Source organism: Microcaecilia unicolor, chromosome 11, assembly GCF_901765095.1.
Source record: "Microcaecilia unicolor chromosome 11, aMicUni1.1, whole genome shotgun sequence".
Classification (NCBI taxonomy): Eukaryota; Metazoa; Chordata; class Amphibia; order Gymnophiona; family Siphonopidae; genus Microcaecilia; species Microcaecilia unicolor.
In genome coordinates this window covers 97,354,638-97,371,715 of record NC_044041.1, presented here as the reverse complement: position 1 = coordinate 97,371,715, position 17,078 = coordinate 97,354,638, and the positions used below count along the sequence as shown (strand labels likewise).

General features: G+C 49.8%; 1 protein-coding gene across 2 annotated transcripts in view; it reads right to left on the bottom strand.

The window, feature by feature from the left end:
* Window positions 1-17,078, bottom strand: part of DOT1L (DOT1 like histone lysine methyltransferase) — a 642,515-nt gene that overhangs the window by 459,501 nt on the left and 165,936 nt on the right. For both annotated transcript variants that reach the window (XM_030219845.1, XM_030219846.1), the window contains exon 4: window positions 14,824-14,887. In XM_030219845.1, the coding sequence (XP_030075705.1) occupies window positions 14,824-14,887 (64 nt within the window). The remainder of the gene's footprint in view (window positions 1-14,823; window positions 14,888-17,078) is intronic.

Sequence of the window (17,078 nt, the reverse complement as noted above, 5' to 3'; positions counted from 1 at the left end):
ACCAACCCATTAATTTCTCTGCCCAACCTGATGCAAGAAATAGAGGAGTACTCGCGAGTTTCGGGATATAAGCTTAACACGTACAAGTCGGCGGGGAAGGCGGTGGGGGTGCCATCGCGGATGTGGGAGGCGTTGAAAGCTTCATATGTTTTCAAATGGACAGCTAGCTCTATCCGTTACTTAGGGGTACAGATACAGCGAATGCTACATACCTGTAGAAGGTATTCTCCGAGGACAGCAGGCTGATTGTTCTCACTGATGGGTGACGTCCACGGCAGCCCCTCCAATCGGAAACTTCACTAGCAAAGTCCTTTGCTAGCCCTCGCGCGCCCGCGCGCACCGCGCATGCGCGGCCGTCTTCCCGCCCGAAACCGGCTCGAGCCGGCCAGTCCAGTATGTAGCAAGACAATACACTTCAAGGGAAGACACAACTCCAAAGGGGAGGCGGGCGGGTTTGTGAGAACAATCAGCCTGCTGTCCTCGGAGAATACCTTCTACAGGTATGTAGCATTCGCTTTCTCCGAGGACAAGCAGGCTGCTTGTTCTCACTGATGGGGTATCCCTAGCCCCCAGGCTCACTCAAAACAACAACATTGGTCAATTGGGCCTCGCAACGGCGAGGACATAACTGAGATTGACCTAAAAAATTTACCAACTAACTGAGAGTGTAGCCTGGAACAGAACAAACAGGGCCCTCGGGGGGTGGAGTTGGATCCTAAAGCCCAAACAGGTTCTGAAGAACTGACTGCCCGAACCGACTGTCGCGTCGGGTATCCTGCTGCAGGCAGTAATGAGATGTGAATGTGTGGACAGATGACCACGTCGCAGCTTTGCAAATTTCCTCCATGGTGGCTGACTTCAAGTGGGCTACCGACGCTGCCATGGCTCTAACATTATGAGCCGTGACATGACCCTCAAGAGCCAGCCCAGCCTGGGCGTAAGTGAAGGAAATGCAATCTGCTAGCCAATTGGATATGGTGCGTTTCCCTACAGCCACTCCCCTCTTGTTGGGATCAAAAGAAACAAACAATTGGGCGGACTGTCTGTGGGGCTGTGTCCGCTCCAGATAGAAGGCCAATGCTCTCTTGCAGTCCAATGTGTGCAGCTGACGTTCAGCAGGGCAGGAATGAGGACGGGGAAAGAATGTTGGCAAGACAATTGACTGGTTCAGATGGAACTCCGACACAACCTTTGGCAGAAACTTAGGGTGAGTGCGGAGGACTACTCTGTTGTGATGAAATTTGGTGTAAGGGGCCTGGGCTACCAGGGCCTGAAGCTCACTGACTCTACGAGCCGAGGTAACTGCCACCAAGAAAATGACCTTCCAGGTCAAGTACTTCGGATGGCAGGAATTCAGTGGCTCGAAAGGAGGTTTCATCAGCTGGGTGAGAACGACATTGAGATCCCATGACACTGTAGGAGGCTTGACAGGGGGCTTTGACAAAAGCAAACCTCTCATGAAGCGAACAACTAAAGGCTGTCCTGAGATCGGCTTACCTTCCACTTGGTAATGGTATGCACTGATTGCACTAAGGTGAACCCTTACGGAGTTGGTCTTCAGACCAGACTCAGACAAGTGGAGAAGGTATTCAAGCAGGGTCTGTGTAGGACAAGAGCGAGGATCTAGGGCCTTGCTGTCACACCAGACGGCAAACCTCCTCCAATGAAAGAAGTAACTTCTCTTAGTGGAGTCTTTCCTGGAAGCAAGCAAGATGCGGGAGACACCCTCTGGCAGACCCAAAGAGGCAAAGTCTACGCCCTCAACATCCAGGCCGTGAGAGCCAGGGACTGGAGGTTGGGATGCAGAAGAGCCCCTTCGTCCTGCGTGATGAGGGTCGGAAAACACTCCAATCTCCACGGTTCTTCGGAGGATAACTCCAGAAGAAGAGGGAACCAGATCTGACGCGGCCAAAAGGGAGCAATCAGAATCATGGTGCCTCGGTCTTGCTTGAGTTTCAACAAAGTCTTCCCCACCAGAGGAATGGGAGGATAAGCATACAGCAGACCTTCCCCCCAATCCAGGAGGAAGGCATCCGACGCCAGTCTGCCGTGGGCCTGAAGCCTGGAACAGAACTGAGGGACCTTGTGGTTCACTTGAGATGCGAAGAGATCCACCAGGGGGGTGCCCCACGCCTGGAAGATCTGTCGCACCACACGGGAATTGAGCGACCACTCGTGAGGTTGCATAATCCTGCTCAACCTGTCGGCCAGACTGTTGTTTACGCCTGCCAGATATGTGGCTTGGAGCACCATGCCTTGACGGCGAGCCCAGAGCCACATGCTGACGGCTTCCTGACACAGGGGGCGAGATCCGGTGCCCCCCTGCTTGTTGACATAGTACATGGCAACCTGATTGTCTGTCTGAATTTGGATAATTTGGTGGGACAGCCGATCTCTGAAAGCCTTCAGAGCGTTCCAGATCGCTCGCAACTCCAGAAGATTGATCTGTAGATCGCTTTCTTGGAGGGACCACCTTCCTTGGGTGTGAAGCCCATCGACATGAGCTCCCCATCCCAGGAGAGACGCATCCGTGGTCAGCACTTTTTGAGGCTGAGGAATTTGGAAGGGACGTCCCAGAGTCAAATTGGAGCAAATCGTCCACCAATACAGGGATTCGAGAAAACTCGTGGACAGGTGGATCACGTCCTCTAGACCCCCGGCGGCCTGATACCACTGGGAGGCTAGGGTCCATTGAGCAGATCTCATGTGAAGGCGGGCCATGGGAGTCACATGAACTGTGGAGGCCATGTGGCCCAGCAATCTCAACATCTGCCGAGCTGTGATCTGCTGGGACGCTCGTACCCGCGAGACGAGGGACAACAAGTTGTTGGCCCTCGCCTCTGGGAGATAGGCGCGAGCCGTCCGAGAATCCAGCAGGGCTCCGATGAATTCGAGTTTCTGCACTGGGAGAAGATGGGACTTTGGGTAATTTATCACAAACCCCAGTAGCTCCAGGAGGCGAATAGTCATCTGCATGGACTGCAGGGCTCCTGCCTCGGATGTGTTCTTCACCAGCCAATCGTCGAGATATGGGAACACGTGCACCCCCAGCCTGCGAAGCGCCGCTGCTACCACAGCTAGGCACTTTGTGAACACCCTGGGCGCAGAGGCGAGCCCAAAGGGTAGCACACAGTACTGGAAGTGGCGTGCGCCCAGCTGAAATCGCAGATACTGTCTGTGAGCTGGCAGTATCGGGATGTGTGTGTAGGCATCCTTCAAGTCCAGAGAGCATAGCCAATCGTTTTGCTGAATCATGGGGAGAAGGGTGCCCAGGGAAAGCATCCTGAACTTTTCTTTTACGAGATATTTGTTCAGGGCCCTTAGGTCTAGGATGGGACGCATCCCCCCTGTTTTCTTTTCCACAAGGAAGTACCTGGAATAGAACCCCAGCCCTTCTTGCCCGGATGGCACGGGCTCGACCGCATTGGCGCTGAGAAGGGCGGAGAGTTCCTCTGCAAGTACCTGCTTGTGCTGGAAGCTGTAGGACTGAGCTCCCGGTGGACAATTTGGAGGTTGAGAGGCCAAATTGAGGGAGTATCCTTGCCGGACTATTTGGAGAACCCACTGATCGGAGGTTATGAGAGGCCACCTTTGGTGAAAAGCTTTCAACCTCCCTCCGACAGGCAGGTCGCCCGGCACTGACACTTGGGTGTCGGCTATGCTCTGCTGGAGCCAGTCAAAAGCTCGCCCCTTGCTTTTGCTGGGGAGCCGCGGGGCCTTGCTGATTCGCACGCTGCTGACGAGAGCGAGCGCGCTGGGGCTTAGCCTGGGCCGCAGGCTGTCGGGAAGGAGGATTGTACCTACGCTTGCCAGAAGTATAGGGAACAGTCTTCCTTCCCCCGAAAAATCGTCTACCTGTAGAGGTAGAAGCTGAAGGCTGCCGGCGGGCGAACTTGTCGAATGCGGTGTCCCGCTGGTGGAGAGACTCTACCACCTGCTCGACTTTTTCGCCAAAAATGTTATCCGCACGGCAAGGCAAGTCCGTAATCCGCTGCTGGACTCTATTCTCCAGGTCGGCGGCACGCAGCCATGAGAGCCTGCGCATCACCACACCTTGAGCAGCGGCCCTGGACGCAACATCAAAAGTGTCATAAACTCCTCTGGCCAGGAATTTTCTGCACGCCTTCAGCTGCCTGACCACCTCCTGAAAAGGCTTGGCTTGCTCAGGGGGAAGAGCATCAACCAAGCCCGCCAACTGCCGCACATTATTCCGCATGTGTATGCTCGTGTAGAGCTGGTAAGACTGGATCTTGGACACGAGCATAGAGGAATGGTAGGCCTTCCTCCCAAAGGAGTCTAAGGTTCTAGCGTCCTTGCCCGGGGGCGCCGAAGCATGTTCCCTAGAACTCTTAGCCTTCTTTAGGGCCAAATCCACAACTCCAGAGTCATGAGGCAACTGAGTGCGCATCAGCTCTGGGTCCCCATGGATCCGGTACTGGGACTCGATCTTCTTGGGAATGTGGGGATTAGTTAATGGTTTGGTCCAGTTCGCAAGCAATGTCTTCTTCAGGACATGGTGCAAGGGAACAGTGGACGCTTCCTTAGGTGGAGAAGGATAGTCCAGGAGCTCAAACATTTCAGCCCTGGGCTCGTCCTCCACAACCACCGGGAAGGGGATGGCCGTAGACATCTCCCGGACAAAGGAGGCAAAAGACAGACTCTCGGGAGGAGAAAGCTGTCTCTCAGGAGAGGGAGTGGGATCAGACGGAAGACCCCCAGACTCCTCGTCAGAGAAATATCTGGGATCTTCCTCTTCCTCCCACGAGGCCTCACCCTCGGTGTCAGACACAAGTTCACGGACCTGTGTCTGCAACCTCGCCCTGCTCGACTCCGTGGAACCCTGTCCACGATGGGGGCGTCGAGAGGTAGACTCCCTCGCCCGCATCGGCGAAGCTCCCTCCGCCGACGTAGTCGGGGAGCCTTCCTGGGAGGTGGCCGCGGTCGGTACCGCACGCGGTACCGACGTCGGGGACCTCAACCTGGGCGATGGGCCAGCCGGCGCCACGCTCGACGGTACCGGTGGCGCAAGCACCGCCGGTACCGGAGGGGTAGGGCGCAACAGCTCTCCCAGAATCTCTGGGAGAACGGCCCGGAGGCTCTCGTTTAGAGCGGCTGCAGAGAAAGGCTGAGGGGTCGATGCAGGCGTCGACGTCAGTACCTGTTCCGGGCGTGGAGGCTGTTCCGGGCTGTCCAGAGCGGAGCGCATCGACACCTCCTGAACAGAGGGTGAGCGGTCCTCTCGGTGCCGATGCCTGCTGGGTGCCGAATCCCTCGGCGACCCAGAGCTCTCGGTGCCGACACGGGGAGGAGACCGGTGTCGATGCTTCTTCGATTTCTTCCGAAGCATGTCACCGGAGCTCCCCGGCACCGACGAGGAGGACGTCGAATCCACCCGTCGCTTCCTCGGGGCCGAGACTGAAGAAGGTCGATCTCGGGGGGGCTGTACCGCAGGAGCCCTCAGGGTAGGCGGAGACCCACCCGAGGGCTCACCGCCACCAGCAGGGGAATGGACAGCCCTCACCTGCACTCCACCCGATGCACCACCGTCCGACGACATCAGCAGACGAGGTCCTGGTACCACCGACGTCGATGCAGCTATCCGATGTCTCGGCGCCGATGCAGAGGCCCGATGCCTCGATGCACTCGATGCAGGGGCGGCCGAGGAAGATGGTCTGGACGCTGACGACGTCGATGCACTCGAAGATCCCGGTGCCGATGCCGACGAAGAGCCCGAGAACAACACGTTCCACTGGGCTAGTCTCGCTACCTGAGTCCGCCTTTGAAGCAGGGAACACAGACTGCAGTTCTGAGGGCGGTGCTCGGCCCCCAGACACTGAAGACACGACGAGTGTCGATCAGTGAGCGAGATAACCCGGGCGCACTGGGTGCACTTCTTGAAGCCGCTGGAAGGCTTCGATGTCATGGGCGGAAAAATCACGCCGGCGAAATCAAAAGCCGAAATGGCGAAATTCGAAGCACCAAATTTAGAGGGAGAAAAAATCTCGACCGAGGCCGAAAAAAAGGCCTACCCCGACGACGAAAGAAAACTTACCGGGGCAAAAAAGCTGGAAGTACGGGGAGGATTTACACGAAACCCGGCGGGGGGTTTCCGGAGCACTTCCCGACTATGACAAGACTTTCCCGAAGGAAAAAAACACGTTCAAACAATTGGACGCGCGAGGTCGACTTTCCGGGGCTCGACACGGCGAAAACACGACCGTACCGAGTGCGGACAAAAGAAGACTGGCCGGCTCGAGCCGGTTTCGGGCGGGAAGACGGCCGCGCATGCGCGGTGCGCGCGGGCGCGCGAGGGCTAGCAAAGGACTTTGCTAGTGAAGTTTCCGATTGGAGGGGCTGCCGTGGACGTCACCCATCAGTGAGAACAAGCAGCCTGCTTGTCCTCGGAGAACTGCAGCTCTCTCCGAGCTGTTTGCTGTTAACTACCTAGCTTTTCAGAAGGCGGTCTATAGAGATCTTGACCGATGGACGCACATGGGACTGTCCTGGCTAGGCCGGATAGCAGCGATTTAAATGACCATCTTGCCCCGGCTACTGTATTTTTTTCAGGTTCTTCCTCTGAGACTATCTCGACTTTTTTTGTCCAGTCCACAAGAACGTCTGTTACGTTTTGTATGGAATCAGAAGAGACCACGCTTACCGCGGGCGGTTTTATACAGGAGTAAACACCTTGGCGGACTAGCAGTGCCGAACCTGTATTGGTACTATTGTGCTGCCCAGGCCAGGTCGGCGGTTGAGTGGTTTAGGAAGGAGGATCATAAACTTTGGCTCCACATTGAGCAATCTCTGGTGGGGACTCGTAAGTTGGGACATCTGTTGTGGCTTCCTAGTAAATACAGAGGACAGGTTGACCAGTTTCCTCCAACTGTACAAGCTACTTTCTATTACTGGGATCACATGTTTGTTGAGCGTCAGCCCCCTGTTTCAGGATTGGCACCCATAGCAGATAACCCCTTGTTCAGGCCAGGTGTGGGACACCCTCTTCTTGGTCGTTGGGCGGCGTCCTGCTTAGACATGTTGGGACAGCTGCACGTGGGAGAGGAGTTAGTCCCTTTTAATACTTTGAAGGATGACTTTGGGCTACGACAACGCGACTATTACGTCTACTTGCAATTGAAGCATTTCGTTAAAGGGCCTGACTATGTAGATTGTCTTTGGAGGGAGGTACATCCGATGGAGGAGGAATGTGTGAAGTTTCAAAGTACACGGGCATGATTACCTTTTTATACGCGTCATTGGTGGTGTGCCAAAAGCCTTCATTATTACACAGAAGGTGGGAACAGGAATTAGATTTTACTTTAACAGAAGAAAAGTGGTTGCAGTTGGAAAAGGGGATTTTGCGCTCCTCGAGATCGGTATCCATGAAAGAGAATGCAGTTAAAGTCTTTTACAGGTGGTACCTAACACCGGCGCATTTGCATCACATGTTTGTACAGGTTACTGACCGTTGTTGGAGGAAATGTGGGGCTGTGGGCACTATGGGACACCTTTGGTGGACGTGTCCAAAGGCTAAGGCCTACTGGAAGGGAGTGCAGTCTCGGTTCCAGGCGTGGGTGGGCAGATCTGTGCGGTGGCATCCCTTAGTCTTTCTACTTGGGCAGCAACCCGAAAGCCTTAAAGGGACTGAATGGCTCCTGGTGAGGGGGATCCTGCAGATGGCATGAGTGAATTTGGCGCAGAGTTGGAAGTCACCCCTGGTACCGTCGTTGGTACGATGGCTAACTAAGGTGCGCTACATCTGTGAAATGGAGAGACTGACAGCAGTTAAAACTAAGACCTTGTGTCGGTGGGAAAAGATATGGAAGCCATTTCTGAATGTGAAGTAGGGAGGAGGGTTCCAGGGATCTGAATGATAGGGGGGGGGGGGGGGGGGGTCATAGAGAAGGGCATAGGGAGGGAGGAGGGTTCCAGGGTGGTACGCATGGGGAGGGGTTTAGGTTGGGGTGGAGGAGTTTATACTCGTTTATAAAACGGAAAAATGTTGAAGGAAACTGGGGAATTACTGTAGCTTTGAAACAGATTATGATCACTGTTCATTTTTGCCTGATGGTTTCTGTTTCATTATTGCTGTGAAATACGAGGATAATATTTTGTTTTGTATCAACTCAAGTTCAATAAAGACTTCTATAAATTTAAAAAAAATGCTCACTGAGGAAAAGACAGACTGAATAAGTTCACATTTACACATTATAAAAGTAATCCATTATCCCTGTTCAGCTGCTGGCTCTGGTGCAGCATGTGCCACCAGTACATGCTACCAAATGGCAGACACACACAGGCCAGACTGACTACCCTGGCCTACTTCAGCCCAGGGCTCCAGCATATCTGCTGCCCCTGGTTCACTGGGTGCACCCCAGAGGGAAATTCCCTACTTAGTTTTTCTTACCACAGCATTAACCCCTCACCAAGAACATAAAGCTAGTCAGGCCAATTGAAATTTTTTTTGTTTGTATATGTGCTGCCAAAGCAAGCACTTTTGGAAAGCCTGAGAGCTGCAGCAGGAGCTCATGGGAGGAAGTATACCTAAACATGGTGAACAGGCATTAGGGGTGAGGGGATGGGGACCAGCACCCCTCAGGCAATGCCCCATAGATATGAGCCAAAGACTCTGCAGACACCAAGAATGGGTGTCTTTCCCTGAGAAAGTCCGATTGCACCGGGTACAGAGCTTGAAGCCACTGGGAATCTTCATGGACATAGACAGGAAAACCTCATCGGCTAAATTAAATGATTCAATGGTGCCATTAAAAAGAGCAAGACATGGAAAAAGATAGGGAGAACCCGGCCAAAGTCAGGCCTAAAAACGGCCTGATGATGTTGAAAAAAAGAAGGAAGCCCGGGCAAAATAAGTAAGGAAAATAAGGGACGGGTTTGAAAAAAAGGCCCAAATAAAGGAGTCAGCAGAAAAAATTAAGAAAAAATAGCTGAAAGGCACTGAATAAGCTCTCAAGACCATGAGAGTGCGAGGGTAAAAAAAAGTGCACCTTCTTCTCACAAGGAAAAAAAAGAGAACTGAGGAGACTGTGTTCGCACGACAGGCAGGATGGCACTCACACATGAGCGGTGGAGCATTGTTCGTGCTCCACAAAGCTCTTTAGCTTTGGCAAAATGCCAGACCGGGCGATGCGGATCACCCACTTGTGAGAAAATTGAAGCCTGCTTGTCCTCAGAGAAAACTGATATAAGTACATAAGTACATACATAAGTACATAAGTAATGCCATACTGGGAAAAGACCAAGGGTCCATCGAGCCCAGCATCTTGTCCACGACAGCGGCCAATCCAGGCCAAGGGCACCTGGCAAGCTTCCCAAACATACAAACATTCTATACATGTTATTCCTGGAATTTTGGATTTTTCCAAGTCCGTTTAGTAGCGGTTTATGGACTTGTCCTTTAGGAAACCGTCCAACCCCTTTTTAAACTCTGCTAAGCTAACCGCCTTCACCACATTTTCCGGCAATGAATTCCAGAGTTTAATTACACGTTGGGTGAAGAAAAATTTTCTCCGATTTGTTTTAAATTTACTACACTGTAGTTTAATCGCATGCTCCTAGTATTTTTGGAAAGCGTGAACAGACGCTTCACATCCACCTGTTCCACTCCACTCATTATTTTATATACCTCTATCATGTCTCCCCTCAGCCGTCTCTTCTCCAAGCTGAATAGCCCTAGCCTCCTTAGTCTTTCTTCATAGGGAAGTCGTCCCATCCCCGCTATCATTTTAGTCGCCCTTCGCTGCACCTTTTCCAATTCTACTATATCTTTCTTGAGATGCGGTGACCAGAATTGAACACAATACTCAAGGTGCGGTCGCACCATGGAGCGATACAACGGCATTATAACATCCTCACACCTGTTTTCCATACCTTTCCTAATAACACCCAACATTCTATTCGCTTTCCTAGCCACAGCAGCACACTGAGCAGAAGGTTTCAGCGTGTTATCGACAAATATAGTCTGGAGCAAGGCTGTATAAAACTCTGAACATAAAAGATAAGAGTTTAAACTCAATTCTTGCTTTTATGGGAAGTCAGGGTAATTTCAAAAGAAATAAAGTAGCATGATCAGTGAATTTACTACCATAAATCAATTTAGCCCAGTGTTCTGCACAGAAGCCTACACAGCTGTTGGTCCAGTAGTCCTAAAACAATGTTAAAACAGTTGAATTGAATTAGAATAGTGGCCTATAGCACTAACTGCAGCTGAAGTGGATCCACATATGGTTCAATTCTACATATACATTTTTAGTAAACGTTTTCCTGATAATTCCAATTATATGCTTTTCATAGTCAGATTTGAATCAATGGTCACTTCCAAGGTATCAGTGTACTGAAATTTCAGAACTAGCTAATCTTAGACCTTCAGTATTATCAGCCTTCCTTCTTCCTACCCGTATGTTGGTTTTAACTGGGTTAATTTTTAACCCACTGGCTAGCATTCATTGGTGAATGTTCTCAAGCACCAAGTTCATAAAGAAAGGCAAAGGTCTCACTTAAACAGTGTTCAATAGGGAAGAGAATGGAAATATCATCAGCATAGGAGTAATAGAAAATCTTCTTCCTCTGCCAGTTTCTATCTAAAGTCTGAACTATTCAAAGCTCCATAGTCTCATGGGACTCAAACATGCAATGAAGCTGAATTCTCCAAGAGTACAGTGTTCTGAGCAGTTCACACTTCAGATATAAACAGGCAGAGGAGTCAGCAGACAGATGTGTTACTCTCCTCCTGTCAGCAAGGGCAGCAGCTGGAAAAGAATTATCATGCTGCAGGAAGGCTCAACATGGGCTCATTTTCCATAGCATCCTGCCCCCCCCCCCCCCAAGGGTTAGCCTTATAGATTATATTTGATTTAGGACTCATTTTTGAGGTGTTGCATACCCAACAAAAGAGGGAAGGGGAAGGATTGGTTAGTTTCCACAATAGGAGATGCTACTACTGCCAATTAGAGATCCTCCTGAAGGACATTCTTATTCAAGTATGACGCCAGCCAGGGAAAAAGCATCAGCAAGTGCAACCATTGGGCATTTAGCAGGGAAACACCTCTCTCCTCAAAGAAAATGTGTTTTATTCTAGTAATATTATCAGGAATCTGAGCTTGGGATAAGTACACACAGACATATGTGCATTTTGATATGAAAATCAAAGTACAAAAAACTACAATCACTCTAAGATTCAAAAAAAGTAAAAACAGAATGCCCTTTGACAGATATATTAAACAAAATAAAACTGAATCCATTCCTGCAAATATGTTCCCACCATTTCATTGATTCCCTTCACTTTAGACAAAAGAGAAGTGATTTATTAAAAGTAAGGAGGATCTCTGCAATAATGGGCCTCACTACTACTGTTATCTTGCAAAATGCACTTCTCAACTAGAATAATTTTATCTTCTCTATCTTGGTGAAATCTTTTTGCTATTATTTGCTGGTTTTGTCCGCTTGTATTTATCCCTTGTATTACAGTAAATGAGCAAGCAAAGCAGTACATGACTGTAGTCTGGAACTGTGTTCTTAAACTACTCTTTTCTCTTACTCTTTCCTATTTATGATTGTAGTTTCTTTTCTGACTACCATTTTTTATTATTATTATTATTGTTGTTAACCACTTTGATTGTTTCTACTGAAAGGCAGTATATCAAGCGTTTAAACATAAAAAAAAAAAACAAATAAATGCACTCATCCTGTTATAACATTTACTAAATAAGAAAACCTGCAAAACAAACACTGATATAAGATAGAAATTGTGAAATTTAGTCACATCTGTTAATTTCCTTTCCTCTAGTCCTGCTGCACCAGTCTGCATGAATGGGTTGTATCCCCTTCTGACCAGCTGATGGAGAAACTGATTCTCTTCCAGTGACATCACAAGTATAAGAACTGGTGCTCTCTGGAAAATTCCAATATGCCTTTGCCAAAGCAGAAGAAGGTTCCATATACCACACCCATGCCCCATCAAAACACTGCAGCACAAACTTTTCCTTTACCTCATTTTTTTTGTAAATGAAATGAAAAATGACCACCACTAGAGAAAGAAGTGACAAACTCCGTGAGTTCCCTGAACTGAAGTCTTCCAGGGTGGGTCGAAGACTAGTGCAGAAGGACTAAAGGAAAGAAAATTAACCGGTCTGACAAAATTTCACCCAGCTGCAACAATCTAGCACCCAGCTGCAACAATCTGCACAACTGGGATGTAGCCAAGCAGAATTTCACTGGGCAGGGGAAGACAAGGCCCCTTAAATGATGGCTCTGCTGAAGTCCAACTAGACTGGTCAGCACATCCAGACTGCAGTACTTCAGAAAAGAATGGAGAAATCATGATGCCACTCTGCAGATATCTTCCAGCGAGACCACTTGGGCCTCCACCAAAGATGTTACCCGAGGACAAGACTGGCAGACAGTCTGGTGTTTTGCAGCCACCCACAGGGTGAGATCATAACATTGCAAACCCGATGAGCAAAGTCTAGGATATAGTCTCAACAGATCACCTCAAGAACCCACTAATCCAAGGTGATGTGGGCCCACTCAGCTAAGAACCGGTCTGCCCCCTATCCGCGCCAGAGAGCAGCTCAGCATACCTTCATTAAGCATTTCTGGGCCCCCTGAGGGAATCAGATGCCCCTGGCTCTCCCACCCTCTTGGGACCATGAAAGGACCCTTGCCCTGAAGGTCTGCTGTTGCTTGACGAGGGACCGGTCATCACAGGAAAATGGTCTCTCCTATAGGGCGGGACTTGCCCACCAGGGTTCACCAAGCCCCTTTCTGGTGCAGCTCAGGGAGCCTGAGAGGGCAAAACTCCTTCAGGTCATTCCCAAAGAGCAAAACCACCCTTGAAGGGGAACTGACTCAGGTTTTTCCTCAAAGCAGCACCCGCCACCCTATGGCAAAGCCAGAGCACCTCTACCATTACCACTGAGGCCACTGAACAAGAGGTTATCTGTAACAAATCAGAGGACATCAACCAGGAAGTCCATCATTAGCTCTAGCTGGGACACCTCTGGGGACTCCAGTAGCTGTTGCAACCAATGCATCACAGGCTGCACTATATAACCGCCATATAGAGCAGCCTGAAAGTCCGTGGTAGTGAAGCTTGATCTATTGCTGCTCCATCTTTTTGTACATCTCAATGACAGCCAAAGCCCTCTTCACAGGAATTGGCGGTCTTCCTGGTCACAGCCATGACCAGAGCATCCATTCTGGGGAACTGCCCATACCTCTCCATCTCCTCTGGCGGGAAAAGGTACAGCCTATCCAATACCTCGGACCCCCAGAGGATCCTATCCTGATATTCCTACTCCATCATCATCTGTGAGCGTGCTTTGGGGAGAAAGAAGTGCTTGGGGGCCATGAGACACTCTCTAAGACAGTGTCCCCCTTGGAGAGCTCAGAGAAGGATATCGAGGAGAGACCCAGAACATCTAAAAAATAAAAAAAAAATCAATGAAACAGGAAAACCTTTCCCACCAAAACAGGATGAATACCAGGAAGCATTCCTCCTCTTCCTCCAAAGGGAGCTCGGCATCCAACCATAGTCACCCAAGTATTAGGAGTCCAAGACGTCCCCTGCCTCTTCTAGCTGTACCCTGGAGGTCAAGGAACTTCCCACCGGCACCGGGTCACACTTTTGTCTCTTAGCTCCAGGAGAGGGTCCCCAGCATGGCCTCCCAGGACGGGTGGCGCCCTCTTGGCAAACGGGGGCTAGCTTCAGCTACCAGCACCTGCTTAACCCTGCAGGAACATTTGCTGCAGTCAATCAGCACTAGAGGCCCCACCCCGTCAAACACCAATGGGGGCTAAGACCATACCTGATGCACAGAAACTGCAGCAGGAACTAACATGGCTGCCCTTCCCGCCAAAGGCATCAAAACTATGGGTCCCAATGTTGAGATCGAAGCAGCCTCGGGAACCTCCAGGAAAATCTCTCAAATCCCTGGGGCTTCCAACGTCAGAAATGGCCCATCACACTGTGGGCAAAGGGAGGCAGCAGCTGTGTTCAGTTGCCAGCACCTGCAGACAATGCAGGACTGGCCTGCCTGGCCACATAGCCAATGTACATGAGCCTGCACCTCACACCTGAAGCAGACCCCGGTCCAGGATTCACCAAGATCCTGCACTCCCCCTGCTTGGCTCTCTCTGGTGTGAGTTTTTTTTTTTGTTAAACCTAGCTTTATTTCCCTAACAGGGGAATGAGGCTAACCAGGCCAGATTTAAAAAGGAAAAAAGAAAAAAAAGCTGCCAGGAGCTGTTACAGGGAGCCCAGCTTTGTGGGGGGGGGGGGGGGGGGGGGGGGGGGAACAACTTCCAAAGGAGTATGAGAGAGCAGATGGGGAGCCATAACCCCCAACACCAAGGGCTCTACAGGGATCAAACCACGGACCACACCAAATTAACGGATGTAAAAGATGGTTTGGGGCTGCAAAGCCAGGCTCCATAGTCTATTAAGGCAGGTCCTTGCACTAAAGCCCTGGGAGCAAGACTGTTAGACTATCATGCAGTGTGGCCTTAACCTGCATGGCTGGGAGCTAGGCCTAGGGTCAACTACACCAGACCACACAAACTACCATCTGCTGGATGCCGTCACCTACAAGTAGCTGACTCCATTCTACTTGTCCGTGGAGAAACTGGAGTTTTCCAGAGAGCATCAGCCTTTACCAATGTTGTCACTGGAAGAAAATCGGTTTCTCTACCTCCATCTGCTGGTAGGAAGGGGATACAACCCAATTGTGCAAACTGTTGCAGCTGGATGCTAAGAAAAGAACCAATTTCATGAGCATTTGTATTTAAATAAATAAATAAAAAAATACATACCAACTGATGAATGCTATCAATGGCTCGATTATATTTCTCACATAGCCTCTGCATACTCTCAAAACTGTAAAAGGAAATACATTATACATGAACAGTAAAGAAAGATCTTGGAAAAATGCAAGGCCCCTTCCTCTTTCCAGGCTGAAACACACAGTGTCTGAATGCTTTGGGCACATGACATCCTACAAATTCAGAAGTCCTCCTGCTGCACAATTGAACATACAGTAGCACTCATTCTCCCAGAATTCTAACACATCCATATTCTAGTTCCTTGGAAGACACACATGAAAGTATTATGGAGTAGTAGCCTAGCGGTACTGCAGCAGATTGAGAACCAGGGAAACCAGGGTAAAAAACCTACTTCTGTGACTTTGGTCAAGCCACTTCAATCTCCACGGCCTTAGGTATAATTCAGATTTTAAGCCCTCTCAGGGTTGTGCCTGAATATTTAACTCACCTTACACTCAAATTTGGAAAAACACTGCATATGCATTTAGATGCATGTGATTGTACTTTATGTTTTAAAATTATACCTACATACAACTGGCATATAAATAAATACATCTGTGTGTATAGCACACTTTAGTTAAGGAAGCACTTTTACTGTGTCATGTCAAGTAAGGGAAAATTAGGTTCTTACCTTGGTAATTTTCTTTCCTTTAGTCATAGCAGATGAAGCCATTACATATGGGTTATGTCCATCAACCAGCAGGGGAGATAGAGAGCACTCAAACTTTCACAGTGCCCTCTTGGCCAGCTTGCTCCACTGCCTCTTCAGTATTTGAAGCTTCCAAAGCAGTATGGCAAACCGCAATGGGAATCACAAGAGCTTTCCTCACAGCGAACGATGGCCCATCACAAGGGCATGAACTCATAAAGGAGGAAATGCACATCCTCCTGGAGGGAATAAACTCATCCTCCTTATTGTATAAGTGGAGGGGAACACACGCGCCTCCTGGAGGGAATCACACATCCTCCCAACACACTGGAGGGAATGAACTCATCCTACTATTTATAGAACTGGAGGGGAACACACGCGCCTCCTGGAGAGAATCAACACATCCTCCAAAAAAACATGCTGGAGGGAATGAACACATCCTCCTTAATTTAAACTGAACATGAATCCTGAAGATTGTTTTCCAACTTTCTCCCAAGGAAGGAACTTCAGGAAATTAGAACAGAACCTGAAAAACAGATTCATAGCATACAGACAATCATACAGGGAGGGCTCATGGCTTCATCTGCTATGACTAAAGGAAAGAAAATTACCAAGGTAAGAACCTAATTTTCCCTTCCTTGTCATCAAGCAGATGAAGCCATTACGTATGGGATGTAACAAAGCAATCCCTAGATAGGGTGGGAACAAGCCACACCACGCGCTAGCACTTGTGCACCAAAACGCGCATCCCTCCTGGCAGCCACATCCAGCCTGTAATGTCGGGCAAAGGAGAGCTTAGAAGCCCATGTTGCTGCACTGCATATCTCTTGAAGAGAGAGTGCTCCAGTTTCAGCCCAAGAGGAAGAAATCGCTCTAGTAGAATGTGCCTTAAAGGCTACAGGCGGAACCCTGCCGGCCAGCAGATAAGCTGAAAAGATAGTTTCTTTGAGCCAGCGGGCAATAGTGGCTTTAAACGCTGGAGACCCTCTGCGAGAACCGGATAGCAAAACAAACAGATGATCAGAAGTCCTGAAAGAGTTAGTAACTCGCAGATACTGCAGCAGAGTCCTGCGCACATCCAAAAGGTGCAGCTGCCCAAAAGATTCTGGAAACTCTTCCTCTGAAAAAGAGGGCAAGAAAATAGGCTGGTTTAGGTGAAAGGCTGAAACCACCTTAGGCATAAAGGAAGGCACGGTCCGAACCGTGACTCCGGACTCTGAAAATTGCAGAAATGGGTCTCTACAGGACAGCGCCTGGAGCTCTGATACCCGTCTCGCCGAGGTAATGGCCACCAGAAAAACAGCCTTCAGTTTCAAATCTTTCTCCGATGCTCGCTGAAGCGGCTCAAAAGTAGATGCCTGCAGGGTTTTCAAAACTAGCCCCAGGTTCCAAGCTGGACAGGGTGCTCGTACTGGAGGTTGGAGCCGAAGCACCCCTCTAAGAAACCGTGCCACATCTGGATGAGCAGCCAAAGACACGCCTTCCACCTTCCACGAAGGGAGGCCAACGCTGCCACCTGCACCCGCAGGGAATTATAGGCCAAGCCTTTTTTGTACACCTTCCTGCAAAAAGTCCAGAATCGGCAAGACAGGAGCCC